The following is a 19663-nucleotide window of genomic DNA, read 5'->3' as shown; positions in this document are numbered from 1 at the left end:
TGGTTCGGGGGGATCACCGCCTCTGGCTAAAGAAGCCAAGAGCTCTGTGGCACTGGCTGTTGGAGGAGAACTTGAGGAATTCATGGCTGTTGTGGCTGTGGTGGATGGTCCAGCTGCTGCTGTTTCCATGCCCCCATGGATGCCCGTCCAGGTTGGGCAGGCACCATAGATGATCGCAATTCTCTCTGTCACCGCATCGAGTGGTTTGGGGGCTGGTCCTCCACCTGTTTTCCTGCACTCTCTTTTGTGCAGTGACACCACACTCTTTGCGTTTGATGTCATCTTCTGCCACTTATTCTTACAGGCCTTGACAGTACGGATTTTCTTGGCAAACCCGTGGGCATTTATTGTTTTGGCGATCCTGGCCCACATCTCATCCTTCTTCTGTTGTGTCACTGTATTCGAATGCTTTCCGGACAGCATCTGAACGTGTGGCTCACAACAGAGCCACTTCATTTGGTGTGAAATTAGAGTTTCTGGGCTTTTTACTTGAAATTTCCTGGCTTTGACCACCTGAAGAACTGTCACTGTCGGCCATCTTTACTACTACAGGAAATGGTGATTAGGGTGCATTGTGGGGAACTGTACCGCCAAATGCACTGCCAGCTAGCAGCACTCAAAATCAGCTTTGAACAACCTAACTTAGCGGTAGTTTAGCGGTACGCTAAGAAGCGGCCGCTAAGAGATTCTTAGCGGCCGCTAAGACTTAGCGGCCGCTAAACTAACCCGGCTTTGAACAACCGGGCCCTGGATACTAAAGATACTTGGACCTTCATGGTGAAGTGGGAGGTCAGAAAGGCAAAAAAGAATCATGAAAGGGAAATTGCAGAAAATGCTAAAAGAAACCCAAAAGCTTTCTATCAATATGCCAGATCAAAAATGAAGACAAAGTGCGGAATACCAAATCTGACGAACAGAGATGGAAACCAAACTGAAAATGATCATGAAAAGGCAGAGGTTTTAAATGATTTCTTCACCAGTGTTTTCACCATTGAGGATAAAAGCAATATACCGCCCCCTGATCTAGAGCCCATGGACCCTAATGATATAAATCTAGAACTTTTCATAACTCCAGCAGAGGTACGGAAAAAGCTTGAAGAACTCAAGGTATCTAAATCACCTGGACCAGATGGCATCCATCCGAGGGTTCTAAAGGAACTTAGTAATGAACTGGCAATACCGCTAAGTTTACTTTTCAATAAGTCATTGAATGAAGGAAAACTGCCGTCCGATTGGAAGAAGGCACAGATCACAGCCCTACATAAAAAAGGAAGTAAGTCTGACTGCGGAAATTATAGGCCGATGAGCCTAACATCAATAATATGCAAAATCATGGAGGATTTTGTAAGGACCAGGTTAAACGACCATCTAAGAGCTGCTGTATCCAAATCTCAACATGGCTTTCAAAAGGGAAGATCTTGCATTACACAGTTACTTGAATCAATGGATAGAATAACCGAAATCCTTGACAAAGGACATCCTGTAGACGTAATCTACGTAGATTTTTCAAAGGCTTTCGATTCTGTACCCCATGAGCGATTGAAAGTCAAGCTGAGAAATTATGGAATAAAAGGCAAGATTTATGATTGGGTCTGTGACTTCATTACTGACAGAAAGCAAAGAGTCATGGTAAATGGATCTGCATCGGCATGGACATCAGTTAGGAGTGGAGTCCCCCAAGGCAGTGTTCTGGGCCCAACATTGTTTGTCTACTATGTAAATGACTTACCGGAGTGTGTTGAGAACTTTTCTGAAATGTTTGCAGATGATGCCAAGATTATTGCAAGGATTCGAAGCCCTGCAGATAGTATAGGATTGCAAAGGGATTTGATCAGCCTAGATTACTGGTCACTTAAATGGCAATTAGGTTTCAACACTGATAAATGCAAACGAATGCATTATGGGCGAAATAACAATCATAAAGAATACTTCCTGACAAAAAATGGTATAAGAAATGAAATTAAAGAAACTGACATTGAAAAAGATTTAGGAGTCACCTTCGATAACAGACTTAGCTTCAGCAAGCATGTAGAAACTGTGGCAAATACAGCCACCAAAGTGGTAGGCATGATCAGGAGATCTTTCGAATACCTGGATTCGAAGATGTTTGCCATCCCATTTTAAAGCCTGGTGAGACCTCACCTAGAATATGCAAACGTTATTTGGTCGCCCCATTTGAAGAAAGACGTAACAGTGCTGGAAAATGTACAAAGACGTGCTACAAAGATGATTCCAGGTATGAGGGACAAAAGCTAGGACGAGAGATTAAAGCTCGTAGGTTTACCTAGTCTTGCATATAGAAGGTTACGAGGAGATTTGATAGAGGCGTATAAAATCTCACATGGATTTTATAATATTGAAGGAGAAAAACTACTCCGACCAGCTGATGATAAACACCTGACCAGAGGGCATTCTTTTAAACTCAACAAACCTAGAGCCAGGATGGATACACGAAAGTATTTTTTCTCAAACCGAGTCATTGACCCATGGAACAGCCTACCAAACCATATTGTTAACGCAGAGTCTCTAAATATATTTAAAAACCAGATAGATGCCCACTACAAATCTGAGTCATTTAGCCTGGACCCAAAACCAATCCTAAACCCTCGCTTCCACCCCACCGCACTCCCGCAATCAGCAGAAAAAGTTAAGAAGAAAAAACCTGCTACAGGCTAAAAAGCCTATTTGCAGTAATATGCGTATGTATGTATGTATGTAGATTTCTAAAAACATTGTCACTGATGGTCTCTCTGATTGTTCACAATTTGATCTTTATTCTTGACTATCATATCTGCTTGGTTTAGGGATTAAATGGCCAGTTCTAGTTTGATAGACCTTATCACAACTACCAGTTTCAGAGTTTTCGGCAGTGTTTTCGAGGCTGAACTTGATGTGTGATACCAGGATGTTCATCAGTTTCAGTGTCAATGATCTCCGGTTCACTCAATTGTTCATCTGTGAAATGCTCATTCGTTGCACGCACGGTTGTATGTACTCGTATACTATGTACTATAGGGCTATGAACTTGAAACTTTGTACATAGGACCCCCTAGGTCAGGCGACCTCTGACAATGAATTTCGGTCAGATCTGATTCTTGACTTGGCCACCAGGGGGCCAGAAGTGGAAACATAAAAAGTGTGTTATCTCTCTTATGAGTGACTCGTTTACGATAACGATTTTATGGTAGGTTCTCCAAGCAAGGATACATCACGTATCCTACAGGATTTGGATTTGACCTAATTTTCAAGGTCACAGAGATCAAATGGCGTAATTTGGCTGTTTGAGGGTAACTATACCACGTTTCTAAACCGCTAAAGCTATGAACTTGAATTTTGGTACACATGACTCCCTTCGTCATAGTACCACTGACACAGAATTTCGATCGGATCTAATTCTCGATTTGGCCACCAGGTGGCCAACGTTAAAAAAGGTAAAAAGTGCAATGTCTTGCTTATTAGTGACTTGTTTTCGATGAAATTCTTCTGGTAGGTTCTCCAAGCAAGGTTTCATCACATATCTTGCAGGTTTTTGATTTGACCTAATTTTCAAGGTCACAGAGGTCAAATCATCACCGTAGCTGAAGGAAAACAGACAATTGAAGAATTGTTGGAAATGTAGAGCGACGGCGGTATGATGATGAGGAAGTTGCAGTCAAGTCATCAGGACGTATTGGCGGGAATAGCCAAAGAGAATCTAGCAGTGAATCCAAGCGTCAATATTGAGGGACAACAAGATGCAATTCCAACTCAGCAGAAGGTTCTAGGATTCATTTGGATGGCTGAAGAAAACAAGTTCACGTTCAAGTCCACAGCCCCGGGACCACAAGATGCCCCTGCCACTAGGAGAGGAATCTTGAAATGCATGGCCAAGTTTTTTGACCCCTTGGGATTATTGGATCCGTACAGGATACAGGCTTGGATTATTTACTAGAGAACCTGGGTCCGGAGCCAAGAATGGGATGACCCAATCATCGAGGATTTAGCAAGAGAATGGTACGGTTGGATGGAAGACCTACATCACCTGAGAAGCGTCAAAATCGAGAGACACATTTGAATGAACAGAGATATGGTAACAGAGCTACACGTGTTTTGCGATGCATCCAAGGATGCCTTTGCAGCTGTAATCTACTCAAGAACAGAGACAACCCATAGTGTCATAGTCAGATTGGTGATGGCCAAGGCCAGACTGTCACCACTTAAAGCAATATCGATCGCCAAATTGGAGCTCTGTGGAGCAGTGGTGGGGACGAGAATAGCAGAAAAGCCAGGGAGAGCCTTAGAAAGTGGAAAGGAGGGAAAACCACTTCAAGTCACGTATTGGACAGACTCAATGAATGTGCTGTTCTGGATTACAAGGTCTGGAAAGGAGTATAAGCCGTACGTCACCAACCATGTGGGAGAAATCCAAACAAAGACCACAGCAGATCAGTGGCGTCACGTTCCAACAAAGAAGAACCCTGCGGACATAGTCAGCAGAGGAGCAAGGGTGCAAGATTTGATGGAATCCGAACTATGGTGGGAAGGGCCAAGCTTCCTCAAGGATGCAGAAGACAAGTGGCCTGTACGGAAGATTCCGATTGCAGATGAGAATGCTGAATCTGAGAAATCTTCAACCTTTGCAATTGTACCAGAACCGCCGTGGAGACCAGGTGTAAACTTCTGTTTACACCCATGTCGATGGAGTAACTTGAACCGTCTTGCTTGAAGGATCGGATTTGTAAGAAGAATCATCAAGTGGATCCTGAAGAAACCTCCACCACAGGGTGCCCAGTCCTGGACAGATGAGCTGACCACAGAAGAGTTCAAAGAAGCAGAAGACTGTCTAGTCCGTCAAGCTCAAAAAGAAGAATTTCAAGAGGAGATAACTGCAATGTCATCAGGGATTAACACAGTCAAGAAATCTAGTCCACTTGCTTCACTCAGTCCCTTCTTTGATGAGACAAGACAACTTCTACGCCTGAGATCACGCCTGGAGAAAGTAGAATACTTGAACGATGATGAAAAATACCCAGTATTTCTACCCAGAAAAGGAGACGTGACAAGATTAGTGGTTCAGAGAGCACACGATAAAATCGGCCACCCAGTAGGAAGAGAAGCAACAATCCACAAGATCAGGCAAAACTACTGGAGTACCAGAATATGTCCTTACAGACAATGGTTCCAACTTCATAGCCGGTGAGAGGGAACTTCGGGAGTTTGCTGTGGATTGGAACAAGGTGCAGACGACGATTGGTTACCAGAACAAGGGGTTAAAATGGCACTTTAACCCACCGGCTGCTCCACATTTTGGAGGCATTTTCGAAATCATGGTGAAAGCGGCCAAAAGAGCTCTGAAGACTATCATCAGCCGAGCAGACATCAATGATGAAGAATTTCATACGTTTGTTGTTGAAGCAGAAGGCCTAATTAACTCCAGGCCTCTGACGCCACCTAGCAGCGATCCAAACGATGATCTACCACTTACTCCCAACCACTTCCTTCACGGTCAGTTGGGAGGTCAGCTGGCCCCGCCTGCAGTTGATGAACTGCAGAGAATCAATCCGAGATGGCGATGGCAGAGAGTCCAAGAGCTGCTCCGGCATTTCTGGGCTCCTTGGCAGAACGAACTTTTACCGCTATTTCACAATCGTAAAAAGTGGCTGTATGAGACGAAATATCTACAAAACGACTCTCTTTGCATCCTGGTAGACGAAAAATTGCCTCGCGGACAATGGAGACTTGCCAAAGTTGCCGAAACCTACCCAGGAAGTGATGGATTGGTAAGAGCAGCGAGGGTGAAAACTACAGTCAGCGAGTTCCTGCGGCCAATCAACCGATTGAGCCCCCTCGAATTCCCGGACGACCAAGTCAGAGACTCGAAAAAACCCCGGAATATTGGCGACAGTGTGACTCTTGCTCGAGGACACGAGCTAAGCGTGCGCATCATGATATCCGAAAAGCCTTTGTATGGTAAAGACTGAATGATCAGTCATTTGATTCGAACTAGAGTGAACTTATACTTCACTGGTAAATACTGAGAAAATTTCCATTTTGTGGGGAAAATGGTCCAAAGGGACACAATTTGTCTTTGGTTAAAGGCTTGTCAAAATTGTATCAGTCATGTTCGAATTAAGTGAGTGTGCAATTCTGTCTTAATGGGCAAAACTTCCATTCAGCCAATTATTCTATGGAGGAGTTCAAAATTTTGTGAAGTGCAAAGATTTAAGTTCAGTTTGAGTTCTCTCAAACAGGACAAGGTGAAAAAGTTTGGGGTGTTTTGGGTCAATATAATTCCAAATTGTCACCAAGTCCTATTTGGGTGAAATTTCATGCACATTGCAAAGGGCCTACCGTTGGCCAAAGTTGAGAAGTGTGATTTCTCTTGACCCTGGAGGGTTAATTCTAGTGTGTTCAATCAAGGACGTGAAAATAGAGCATGTACAGGCTACATGCGATTTGGACTGAGTTCTCAGTACAGAGAACTTCTACCGTGATTTTGAAGTTAATTTGAGTTATAGTTCAGTTGAGTTAGGACTTTAGCATAGTGAAGGACACTATATCGTCTTTTCAGATTAATCAACAGCAACAAAAAAGATCAATATTGTATAATGGATCTCATCTATTTCGGGTTAGGACTAAGATTGGCGTAGGTTGACTCTGCTTGAGGTTCACTGAAGGTAAAATCCAGTTTTGGACTTGTTGATTTTAGAGGAGGGGAAATGAAGATGAGATCCAGTTGTCTTCGGCCCATCACGGCCCGTGTAGAATTGATTTGAGAGTTTGTTAGTAGAAACAACAACCATTTTTAGAAAAACACATTTTATTCGATTCCTTGACAGAAAAAGCGACAAAGAACAATAACGAAGATATATCCTCAAAAACACAGTCCCTGAAAGGGAGAAAGAGGGGACAGCACTCGAATCAAGCGAGGCACACCAGATTCCTTGTGACTGGCCTTGAGAAGGTGAGGTAGCTCATTGCTCAAACGTACCTCCAATTGGTGATGTAAGATGACACACGACTATCTGGCCAGTCTGTGGAGTTCAGAATTGTGACGGTATCATCCACTGGGTTTGCAGCACGCTATATCTAATGACTGTTGGTCAAGATGGGCATCAAAATCCACTTTGAGGTTCTCCGAGGCAACCTGAAAAAGAACAAAGCTACTTATGATTTCAATAAGCGATCCATGGTCCATGTGGTCCTCTGTTGACCAAGGACTGGACATCATTTTGTGAACTATAGATGTAGGGCGTATTTGTGCCAAGCTTGATATCTGTATAGCTCTAGCGGTTACATTATTAAGGCGAGTTAAAGCAGTTTTCTATTTTTGGCTCACCGTAAGGGGAGTCTATACGATAGCGCTGTGTCCGTCGGCGGCGGCGGCGTCGTCGTCGTCGTCGTCGTCGTCCGTCGTATCCTGTTTCAGAAACAGTGGCACGTTTCTTAACCGCTAGGGCTATGATCTTGAAACTTTGTACACAGCACCCCCTAGGTCAGGTGACCTCTGACACTACATTTCGGTCCGATCTGATTCTCAACTTGGCCTCCAGGGGGCCAAATGTCGATATCTAAAAAGTGTGATATCTCGCTTATTAGTGACTTGTTTTCGATGAAACTTTTGTTGTAGGTACTCATAGCAAATATACATCTTATTTATTTATTAAACCTCCATATACATGAAGAACACATAGTACATAAGATTACGGTAATAAATAGGATGCCTGAACACATACATAAAATCACAGTATCATTTACACAGTTAATGCCTGAGCATTAATTTGACCAAGCGATGGGAGGGTGAGTCCCTGACCCCGTAGCCCTCGTCCCGCAGGAGACAGCGCAGACTGTCAACGGCACCATCCTCCGCGCGGCGAGGGGCCAAAGAGTGAGGGACAGCCTCTCCCATCATCAGCTTTTTATGGGTTAAAACCACATGAAAGAGTTTTTGATAAAAGTGTGCCCTTTACGGAATCCATACCTTCCGATAAAAACTTAGCAAATAAAATTACATTCAAATCCCTTGCGGGGGAGTCAGTTTTAAAAATATTTCTATATAATTTGGCACAATTTCTATCAACTACTGGTTTAACTTTTGAAACATCCAGAGCTTCTAAAAGTCTAGTGTGGTGTGATCTTTTGGAGACACCACTGTTGAGTATTCAGCATATTCCAATCTAGTTAGCAAAGTCTGTATTTTAGACCTTCCCGGTGTAACAGTAGATCGTAGTCCGACGTGAGAAATAAAGCATGTGATTCCTATGATTTCATCTCCGATTATTCTAGACTCTGTTGCCCTGCCAGGCGCTACCCGCTTTACGAAACATGGTGGCAGCGGTGTTAAAGAGTCCTAGATTCTACTAAAACGAAGAAAGATGATGATGAACTGTCTTAAACTGATCAAATAAGCCCCGAACTGTCCCACTTCAACGCGGTCTGGAAATCCGCCGTGGCCTGTTTTTCCACGTACATTCGTCTGTGCATTTTGTGGGTGCATTGTACACTGGACTTCTACTGCATGAGAGATGGATGCTCCTGTTCCGCCACCACGTCCCGTGTCTGGAATTAAGCCCCCTCAACCACCAGATTTTAGTGCTGCACCCTGCATTGCTGATAACTGGCGTATCTTCAAGCAGAAGTGGAACAACTATTCAGTGATCACCAACCTGGGTGGTCATGATCGGGCGTACCAAGTGGCTCTACTGCTCCATACGCTGGGAGATGAAGGTCTCCGTGTTTACAATGGTTTCCATTTTGACACCGAGGAAGATGCCAGAACTACGGCAGAGGTCATCGGAAAATTCGACACCTATGCAATCGGTGAAGTGAATGAAACTTACGAAAGGTTTTTGTTCAACAAAAGGGACCAGAAACCAGGTAAATCGTTCGAAGCTTTCTTGGCTGTAATCAGAACTCTCATCAAAACCTGCAACTACCACATGGATTCTGTTAACTCCATCCTTCGTGATAGGCTTGTGCTAGGCATTGCAGATCTGGACACTCAAAAACTCCTTCTCCGCGAAAGAAACCTGACGCTCGACTCTGCGCTCAACATTTGTAAGGCTACCGAAAACGCAACGATTCATGGAAAAGCACTCCGTAATGACTCTATCTGACGCAACAAGAAACCGGTTCAGTTTCAACAGAGAAAATCACAGTCTCGTCCTCAAACTCCTAAGTCGCAAAATCACTCACCCGTGAATGCAATTATTGTGGTACGACTCCTGCCATGATAAAGGAACAATGCCCTGCCTGGGGCAAATCATGTGATAACTGTCATGGAAAGAATCATTTCAGAATTAAGTGTAAGAAACCCATGGTGAAGCTAGTCAGTGGGCAAACCTATGATGATTCTGAGGATGATAGCTACTATCTTGCCAACGTTAGCTCAAAACGTAAAGACATTTTGACTGCCAAAATGCAAGTGAATGGACAGTATCTTAAGTTCCAGCTTGACTCTGGTGCAGATGTCAACACAATCTGCCAACGCTTCGTCAAGAAGGAACAGGTGGTGACGTCAAGCAAGAATTTAGTGATTTGGAACGGCACGAAAGTACAACCTAAAGGAGAGACGAAACTCCCTGTTCGTAATGTCAAAACTGGGGAGACAGTGACTGTCTCGTTTGTCGTCGTACCCAATAACCTAACGTGTCTTTTAGGTTTAAACACCATACGTGATATGCGCTTGATATCTGTCAACGAGGATAGATTTGTGTCTGGGGTAAATCTCAAAACGCCGCATCCAGCTCCAGCTTTAGGTGATTTAGGGGAAGCACATCTAACGGTCAACCCTGAAATCAAACCGCGTGCACTGCCTTGTCGAAATGTTCCTGTTGCCATCAACGATGATGTGAAAAGTGAACTTGAACATTTGGTGCAACTGGGTGTGTTAGCCTCCGTGACTGAACCAACTGAATGGGTCAGCCAGATGGCTGTCGTGCGTAAGGCTAGTGGAAAACTCCGTATCTGCATCGACCCCCAGCCCCTCAACGAAGCCCTCATGAGGGAGCATTACAAAAAGCCAACGGTTGATGACGTCCTGCCAATGCTGCACGATGCCAAGGTCTTTAGCAAGCTCGACGTTAGAAATGCTTTCTGGCACGTGCGCCTGGACGAAGAATCTAGTCTGCTGACAACCATGATCACTCCTTTTGGCAGGTATAGATGGCTCCGTTTGCCATTTGGACTCAAAGTATCAAGTGAGATATTTCAGCGCAGGTTAACTGAAGTTTTAAGTGGCCTTGAGGGTACATTTACTATCGCCGATGACATCACCGTAGCCGGGTGTGGATCATCGAAGGCTGAAGCGCTGAAAGACAACGACAACAAGCTTACCAAACTCTACCAACGTTGTGATGAGCGTCATATCGTCCTGAATGACGATAAGAAGGAAATTGGGAAGCCGCAAATCCCATTTCATGGACACTTATTCACGGAATATGGTGTCAAAGCTGATTCATCCAAAGTTGAGGCTATCACAAAAATGCCCGCTCCAACTGACATTCTTGGGGTGAAAAGACTGTGTGGCATGGTCCAATATATGGCAAAGTTCCTCCCAAATCTCGCGAAAGATTTGGAACCAATCCGTGCTCTAACCCGGAAGGAAACCGAATGGAACTGGTCGCCAGCCTGTGACCAGGCATTAGCAACCGTCAAAGCTAAACTCTCCGACACTCCCGTACTGGCATATTTTGACACTAAAAAAGAGACCAAAATTCAAGTCGATAGCAGCAAAGATGGGATGGGTGCCGTACTGCTGCAAGACGGTAAACCGGTCGAATACGCATCACGTTCACTTTCAAGCTCAGAGCGTAACTGGGCTCAGATTGAGAAAGAACTGTTAGCTGTTGTTTTCGGACTTGAACGTTTTGATCAATATACCTACGGTCGGAAAGTTATCGCTGAAAATGATCATAAGCCCCTTGCCGCTATACTAAAGAAACCTCTCAGTCAGGCACCTAAACGTCTGCAAGCTCTTCTGATGAGGGTCCACCGCTATGATGTTGATTTCCATTTCCTGAAAGGAAGTGAACTGGTGATTGCGGATGCTCTTAGCCGTGCTTTCATAGACACTTGTGACATGAGGACTAGAATCATGAACATTAACTTTTCCCCCAAAATATCTGACACACAGCTAGAAGAAGTCAGAATCGCTACAGAGAATGACATGGCATTGCAATCTCTGTTACCTTTCATACTCGACGGATGGCCAGACTCCAAGCAGCTGGTACCGCCTGAAGCCAGACTGTATTTCGACATGAGGGACACTCTTAGCTATCAAGAAGGAATAATCTTGAAAGGCGAGGCCATAGTTATTCCTAGTGCTCTCAGACGCGAGATGAAAAACCGCATTCATTCTGCGCATTTGGGATACAACAGCATGATGCGACGTGCTCGAGGACTCATATTCTGGCCCGGCATGGCCCAGGATATTAAGCAGCTTGTTGAAGCTTGTGAACCGTGCCAAGAACTGCGCGCGAGAAATTCAAAGGAAACTCTAAAAGTCCAGTCTGATGGTGATTGTCCCTGGGACAAAGTCGCTGGTGATTTTTTCGAAATCGAAGGAAAAATCTACCTAGTGGTAATTGACTGTTACTCCAATTTCATTGAAGTTGACCCTATGCCAACTATCACTAGTGCTCGCACAATCGCTGTCCTCAAGAAACACTTTGCTCGCTACGGTATTCCGAGAGTTATGATTACTGATCCTGGGTCACAGCTGACCTCCAAGGAATTCCGTACATTCACCGAGGAATGGGGGATAATTCACGTAGAATCATCTCCGGGGCATCACAGTGCCAATGGCAAAGCTGAGGCAGCAGTAAAAGTGGCCAAGTACCTTCTGAAAAAGGCACAAAAGAATGGAACGGATCCAAACACTGCTCTCTTAGAACAACGCAATACTCCCCGCGAAGACACTGGATTAAGTCCAGCGGAAATGATGTTTGGTCGAAGGACAAGAACAATGATTCCTTGTTTTAAACTAAACCAACCTGCTAATGCAAGTGCTGCAATGGAGAAAAGGAGACAGCACAATAAAAGTGTGAAAACCTACCATGATAGGCGTGCCAAGGACTTGAGCAAATTGTTACCGGGTCAAACTGTGTATTTTGAACACTGCGAAAACAAACAATGGGTCCTTGGGACTGTTTTGGACATTTTAGGTGACCGTACCTATCGTGTTGAAGGGAAAACAGGTGGTGTGTATCGCAGAAATCGGGTCCAAATGAGGCCCACCTCAGTTCAGTCGCCCAAACCACCTGTCTCATTTTCAAGTGCTTATAGGCCCATAGTTACAGCTCCGCAAAGTAGGCCTATCAGCGATACCATCAGTGAAACTCCTGAGCGTGACAATGACAATGTACAAAGTGACAATCCGCCAAACAACCCAACTAATGCTTTTAGAGACACTGGTATGACACCTCCAATTACTGCCCCACCACCGCGTACTAGTGGCAGAATGCGAACCGCACCAAAGCATCTCCAGGACTATATTATATGCAAGTAATTAGTACATTGAGTTTGTGAGTTTTTGGACTATGGAGACGATTTGTGTTTTTGCTATGATCCACCGTACTATCATAGAAAAGTTGGACTGTTATATATAATTCTGTTCTTAGATTTCTGTGTGTGTTTAGAAGTTACATACTTGTAGTTTGTTAACTTGCTCTGTTTCTGCGAGTTCTTATAGTTTGTCGAAGTTTTACTTACTGGGTCTGCCCTAATGACTATGCTCTGGTAGTGTACGATGTTGGTACTCTTTAAGTGGTAATTTCCTGTTTTGTATTCTGTTTTAGTTGAATAGTGTTTTCTCTTAAAAGGGGGGATGTGGAGTATTCAGCATATTCCAATCTAGTTAGCAAAGTCTGTATTTTAGATCTACCCGGTGTAACAGTAGATCATAGTCCGACGTGAGAAATAAAGCATGTGATTCCTATGATTTCATCTCCGATTATTCTAGACTCTGTTGCCCTGCCAGGCGCTACCCGCTTTACGAAACAACCACAAAAGCCCTTAACAAGGGTACCCTGAGCACTCTCTAACTTAGTCACTGAATATTTGTCCAGGGTACTGCATTCGAGAGCAAAAGTTAAGGTAGGTTGGCACACAGATCTCCAAAGAAAGGTTTTAGTTTCAATTGATAGGCCTGGATAACACAAGCCACTCGAAGAAAGGCCAAACGCTGCTCGTCTACATGCTAAAATTCTACTATTCACGTGATCAACGCCAGTAAGGTTCGAATTAAAAAGCGTGCCAAGTAAGGTCTGTAACAATATCTAAATATAGCTCGATGACGTCACTGACGTTCCCATGTAAAACTTAGCATATCCATGATCTGTCAAGTTGCTTCCAATATTACGATTTAGTTTGATTGACATCGTCGTCTTATTCTGTCTTCAAACTCCTGCTGTGCCCCAGCCACAACTTTTTACATGGTGGCAGCGGTGAACCATGTTAAATGAATAAATAAGCTACCCAAGGAAGCCAGTTTGGTGGCAAGAAGTGGTCGGAAAGTGATCAAAAAGAACTTTTGAAAACTGATGAACTTTTGCATGTTGTGGCGCGAAATCGTCGCAGTGCATTCTGCTGTACATTGTGCTGTACATTCGTCTGTGCATCTGTGCACACGTGCTACTGGTGGTCAACCCTGCTGTCTGGACGCTGTGTGCTGTCTCTTGTGAACTGCTGAAGTTCCTCACCTCTAACCAAGATGCCTGACCCCGTAGTAGCTGCTCCTGCTGCTGACCCTTCTACCCGTGTAAGACCCCAAGTGTCGCCACCACCCCCTCTGGACATTGACCAGAAAGCCGTCGTGGAAAACTGGAAACTATGGAAACAAAGCTGGCAGAACTATCTCATAATCACTGGCTTAGACAAGGAAACCGATGAATATAAAGTTGCCCTACTCTTGCATTCGATCGGTACTGAACCCCTCAAGATCTATAATGGCATGAAATTTGCCGAAGATGGTGATGAAAAGAAACATGACGTTGTTGTGAAAAAGTTCGAGGAACATTTTGTAGGCCTTACGAAAGAATACTTCGAACGTTTCCAATTTAACCGTCGTAATCAAACCGCTGGGGAATCTGTTGAACAATATGTCAGTGAACTTAGAAATATGGCAAAAACCTGTGGATTTTGTGAATGTGGTCGCATGTCAGGAACTGGCACCCCAAAAAAGGTGGATTTGTAACATGTCGGAATTTTTTTATGGTTTAATTTTTATCTAATTCGAAAAATACAGGCTCTAATTAGGCACACAATACCTTATTTTCTTCATTTGAATGTTCTCTTTGATATGAGACCATCCCCACTAATTTTGGATGGCTAACAAAGGTTCTGGGGGTATTCAAAGAAAATAAGTTGGGGGTGGATCCGGTGGCGAGGCGGTGGAGGCGGTGGCGCCGGGTGGCGCCAGATCAGTATTTCTGCTTTGGCCTTAGTTGTTTTCATTTTACATCATTGTTTTATCATCAGTTAGCTGAAATCTTATGTTGACCAATTCAGACTTGTCAATTTCTTGGAGAAACCCGATGAGACCGTTGACAGTGGCAGTTCGATTCCAGATTGATTGTGGCGCTACTGTGACAGTTCTACCAAAACGATATCTGAAACCTGATTCAAAAATCCGCAAGGAACACGTTCATCTTCGAATGTGGAATTCGTCTGGCCTAAATGCTCTAGGCAAATGCAAAGTGAATGTTGTAAATCCAGCCACGGGACAACGGTTTCGTCTGGATTGTGTCCTTGTTGAGGAGGATTTAACTCCTCTGCTCAGTAGAAAAGCTGCTGAAAAAATGCGCCTGATTACCGTGAACTACGATTATTTCGATCAAGTGAATTCTGTATCGCCAGGAGGTGCTGCTGTCTCTAAATTCGTGAACGAGTTTCCGAATGTGTTCAATCGCAAAGTCGGTACCTTGCCTGGTAAGGTACATCTAACCTTGGAACCGAATGCTGAACCGGTCGTGAGACCACCGCATAATGTGCCTGAGGCTCTGAAGGACAGAGTCAAGTCTGAAATTGATAAAATGGCTGATCTAGGAGTTCTAGCCCCTGTGGACGAGCCCACCGATTGGGTGAGTCAAATGGCTATCGCCGAAAAACGTAATGGTAGGCTACGTATTTGCATTAACCCTATGAATCTCAATAACGCTCTGAAACATGAACACTACAAACTGCCTGTATTGGACGATGTGCTACCGAAACTTACTAACGCTCGTTTCTTCAGTACTGTTGACCTTAAAAGTGGTTTTCTACACTGTGAGCTTGACCATGAGTCTAGTCTGCTCACAACCTTCGCAACCCCGTTTGGTAATAGGTATAGATGGCGCCGCATGCCATTTGGCCTTAAGGTATCAAGTGAAATTTTTCAGAAGCGCTTGACTCAAGCACTTGAAGGGCTTGAGGGTGTCGAGATTATCTTCGACGACATTACTATCTGGGGAACTACCGCTGAGGAGCATGATGAGCGCATGAGAAAATTCTTGAAACGCTGTGATGAGCTTGGCATCGCTCTCAATCTTGAGAAATGCACGTTCTCCCTGGAAGAAATTTCATTGGTTGGACACATTGTCGGTAGGAATGGTCATCGTGTTGACCCTGAAAAGGTCAAGGCCATTACGAAAATGCCTACACCTCAATGCAAAGCTGATGTGGAACGCCTACGTGGCATGGTTAACTACTTGTCGCGCTATGTTCCAAAACTGTCTGAGGAGATGAAAATTATCTCTGATCTCACACACAAGGACACTGTATGGTTATGGACTCCTGCCCATGACAAGGCTTTTGAACGTGTCAAAACGCTTCTCTGTAAAGCCCCTGTGCTTGCATTTTTCAATGCATCCAAGGAACTTGTGATTCAAAGTGACGCTAGTGGTAAGGGCCTCGGAGCTGCCCTGCTGCAATATGGAAAGCCTATAGCTTACGCTAGTAGAGCCCTGACTGACTGTGAAACTCGATATGCGACCATCGAGAAAGAAATGCTTGCTGTTATCTTCGCGTTGGAGAAATGGTATCAGTACACATATGGTCGTAAAATAACGGTGAACTCTGATCATCGCCCGTTAGAGTCAATAATCCGCAAATCTATTGACAAGGCTCTGAAACGTCTTCAAGGCATGCTGCTACGTGCCTTAGCTTATGACATTGATATCAAGTGGATGGAAGGCCGTAAGATGGTTTTGGCTGATACGCTGAGCCGAGCCTTCCTCAAGGAGAAAGGAGGTCAAGGAATGTTCGAAACTGTAAATGCTCTTGGTTATCTGACTGTTCCGCCTGATAAAGTATCGGAAATTCGCAGTGAAACTGACAATGACGAGGCATTGAACGTTTTGAAGGCAACCATTCAGAAAGGTTGGCCAGAGGACAAATCTGCACTGCCCACATCCGCAGTACCGTATTTTGACATACGTGATGAATTGGCAGTCACAGATGGTTTGATATTCAGAGGCGAAAGACTGGTTGTGCCTAAGACATTGAGAAAGAAAATGAAAGACTACATACATATCGGACACACCGGTGTCGAAGCTTGTCTACGACGTGCACGCGAACGTATGTATTGGCCGAGTATGAACCAAGAACTGAAAGAATGGATTATACGTTGTGAAACATGTCGCGAGTTCAAAATTTCCCACCCTGACGAGACACTACAAAGCCATGATGTTCCGAGTAGAGTTTTGGAAAAAGTTGGGACTGATCTATTTTCCTACAAAGGAAAAACCAACTTGATCACTGTATGCTACTTCTCAAATTTTTGGGAAATTGATCGTCTGCATACTGAGGACTTAAAAACTGTCATAAAGAAACTGAAAGCGCATTTCGCGAGGTACGGTATCCCAGAGAAAATCGTATCTGACAACGGAGGACATTACACCTCAGACAAATTTCGCAAATTCACCAAAGATTTTGGCATCGAGCATTTCACAATCTCCGCATACAATTCGAAAGCAAACGGATAAGTCGAATCCGCCGTAAAAAGCGCAAAAAAAATGCTTCGCAAAACTGAAAAAACTGGAGAAGACCAATATCTTGCCCTTCTGAACATTAGAAACACCCCTACACAAGGTGTTGACAGTAGTCCTGTACAGCGCATGCTTGGTAGGAGAACTAGGACAATTGTACCGACAACCAGTACATTACTCAAACCGTCTCCACCACCAACCAAACACGAAATGCAACAATTGGAGCTGAATCAAAAACGTCAAGCAGTTTACTTCAACAGAACTGCTAAGGATCTACCCCCTCTCGACAAAGGAGATACTGTTAGGATAAAACCTTTCCGCCTAGGACAAAAATCGTGGAAAAAAGCTGCAGTCGTCGAACGTTTGGATAGGAGATCATATCAGATCGAGACCGAGGACGGTCAATCATTCCGAAGTAACAGAATCCATCTCAAAAGACGAAGGAAAACCCGATTGTGACCCCTCAGGACATCGACATTGGATTGGAGGACAATAATGTGCCTGCGCAAAACCGCGATGTTACCCACTCTAGCGCTGGTTCACAGGAACCACAATCCGCAGTTCGCGCGCCAGCAGATCCGCCACCTGCTGAGAAAACTACTAGATCAGGCCGAGTTGTGAAAATTCCGTCAAAATTCAAGGACTATGATTGTGACTAAAAATCATTGTTGTGACAAAATCGCTGAAATTCGATACGGCCTGGAAAGTATTAAAATTCTGATGTGGCCAACAAAATGTTAATGTTGTTTAGTGCTGAAAGTGAAAAAAGGGTGATGTTCTGGAACCTCGCCCCTTAGTGAGTGCCACTAGGAAAGTGTTTTCAAATTTCATATTTTTGATAATCGTTCTGCGCACTTGTATTGTTGTGCATTCTTTATTTTGTGTTTTCTAAAGCGTTGAAATTTATGCCAATTGGTATTCTATTATTTTCTTCCAGCAAAGACTTTGTACCATTTCTAGGACTCTATGGTATGATGTTGTTATCATGAATGCTTTGATTCTGTTGATGATCTAAAACTTTATTTGGGATAAGTTTTGGTAATTCTTGCCCTGTCTTTTACTATAAGAGAGTATTCTATATACAGAGAGCTTAGTGTTATGTTACAGTGAAACAAAGACTCTTGGACTTGTGGACTATTATGATGAAGACCATCAGCTCTCAAAAAGAGGAGGATGTAACAATATCTGAATATAGCTCGATGACGTCACTGACGTTCCCATGTCAAACTTAGCATATCCATGATCTGTCAAGTTGCTTCAAATATTACGATTTAGTTTGATTGACATCGTCGTCGTCTTATTCTGTCTTCAAACTCCTGCTGTGCCCCAGCCACAACTTTTTACAAGGTCATGCTGTCTACATTCTTAATCAAGGACTCCCCTAACCACCACCTAGGCTCGTCCTTCCAATTACGCCTGCGATGTCTTTTTCAGACCGAACGAAAATTTCCAATCATTTGAGTACCCAGCAGAAATATTTAGACCATATCCACAACTCCGTGGATATGGTCTATTGTTTTTACTGAGCCGATCGCCAGGACCCGAGGGATGTGGTTTTCGACACGTATCTCCGAAACTACCGCACGGAACGACCTGAAATTTGGTTAGGTTACGTTTCATAACCTGCTAACGAACAACGTGTACTTTATTTTTGCAGCCGTTGCTTACTTTTTTAGTTTTCGGGTGATTTTTGATGAAAATCGCCGGTTCTGAACCGTTCCGGTAATAGCACTGCCTCCCGCGTTTTTACCGATTAGGCAAGTTGCTCAACGTTGATCTGTCCCCGACCTGAACAGGTGGGAGGATACCCGCTACATGGAAGAGCCAACATACATTTCGTCTACGCATTCTAGACTGGGTAAGTGTGAATTTTTCGTGATTGTAATCGCCCTCAAATTTGTGTTGAAACACTGCATCAGACAAAATTAACTCATCAGAGGTCAAGAAAAGGATCTTAAAAATATATATTCGCTGTTAGTTTGGGTGATTATAGGGAGCACGTCCATCTTTTGAGGCAAACTTGTCATCCAAAAGTTTCCAGATCCCCGCAATGGCCGATATACATTCATCAAAAAAATTACGAATTCGGGCAAGTTTCATCAAACTATGCGCCTTAAACACCTAAGAATGTCTCAAAATCACCCAGACTCTACACATGAGATATACCTTCACTGAAAATAATTGCTGAAACCTCGCTTAACGTGTCGCGAGTGCTGAAAGCAACAGTTTTGGAGATCGTTTTTCTGTACATCCTGCTCACTCCTGTAGAAATGTACAGTAAAGCACGTATACACGTGCAGTGTAAATGGACACACGAATGTATACACACCTTCTGAAAATATTGTCAGCAAAGGTGATGAGTGTTTGTTCTGAATTATGACAATGAAATTCATAGACTATTAGCAGGTAGTCAGTGTCTGTTGGTCTGAATAATGAATGATAAAACTTCTGGTGAAGTTAAAATATTTCCTCGCTCTGTTTTACAGCCTGACGCAGTGACGGGGATGATCAGCATCTGTTCTGTTCTGCGACCGCATCAGTCACGGATATAGGAGCCTTGACCACGAGGAGCTGATGAGGCAAAGTCGTATAACCGTCTTAACCTTGACATCGGTGCAGTGCTGAATTTGCCGTCCGAAGACAAACCAGTATAATATTCCAGCCGTATTTCGTTCTTTTCACTGTAATACTTTTACTTCAAAAAGACTGAATAAATAAAC

At 43.8% G+C, this 19663-nt stretch overlaps 3 protein-coding genes across 3 annotated transcripts; all 3 read left to right on the top strand.

The window, feature by feature from the left end:
• Nucleotides 1-5306: 5306 nt before the first annotated feature.
• LOC135493578 (uncharacterized) lies at nucleotides 5307-5960 on the top strand. Its single transcript, XM_064781000.1, has one exon. It carries the CDS (start codon nucleotides 5307-5309, stop codon nucleotides 5958-5960), a length of 654 nt encoding a protein of 217 aa, XP_064637070.1.
• Nucleotides 5961-9295: 3335 nt separating this feature from the next.
• Nucleotides 9296-12487, top strand: LOC135493577 (uncharacterized protein K02A2.6-like). The gene has a single exon (XM_064780999.1). It carries the CDS (start codon nucleotides 9296-9298, stop codon nucleotides 12485-12487), a length of 3192 nt encoding a protein of 1063 aa, XP_064637069.1.
• A 2026-nt stretch (nucleotides 12488-14513) lies between these two features.
• Nucleotides 14514-16940, top strand: LOC135493576 (uncharacterized protein K02A2.6-like). Its single transcript, XM_064780997.1, has one exon. It carries the CDS (start codon nucleotides 14514-14516, stop codon nucleotides 16938-16940), a length of 2427 nt encoding a protein of 808 aa, XP_064637067.1.
• Nucleotides 16941-19663: the final 2723 nt, after the last annotated feature.

The sequence above is a fragment of the Lineus longissimus genome, chromosome 9, assembly GCF_910592395.1.
Source record: "Lineus longissimus chromosome 9, tnLinLong1.2, whole genome shotgun sequence".
In the NCBI taxonomy this organism is placed as follows: domain Eukaryota; kingdom Metazoa; phylum Nemertea; class Pilidiophora; order Heteronemertea; family Lineidae; genus Lineus; species Lineus longissimus.
Note: the sequence above shows the minus strand (reverse complement) of the source record. Positions and strands in the feature narration are given on the sequence as shown.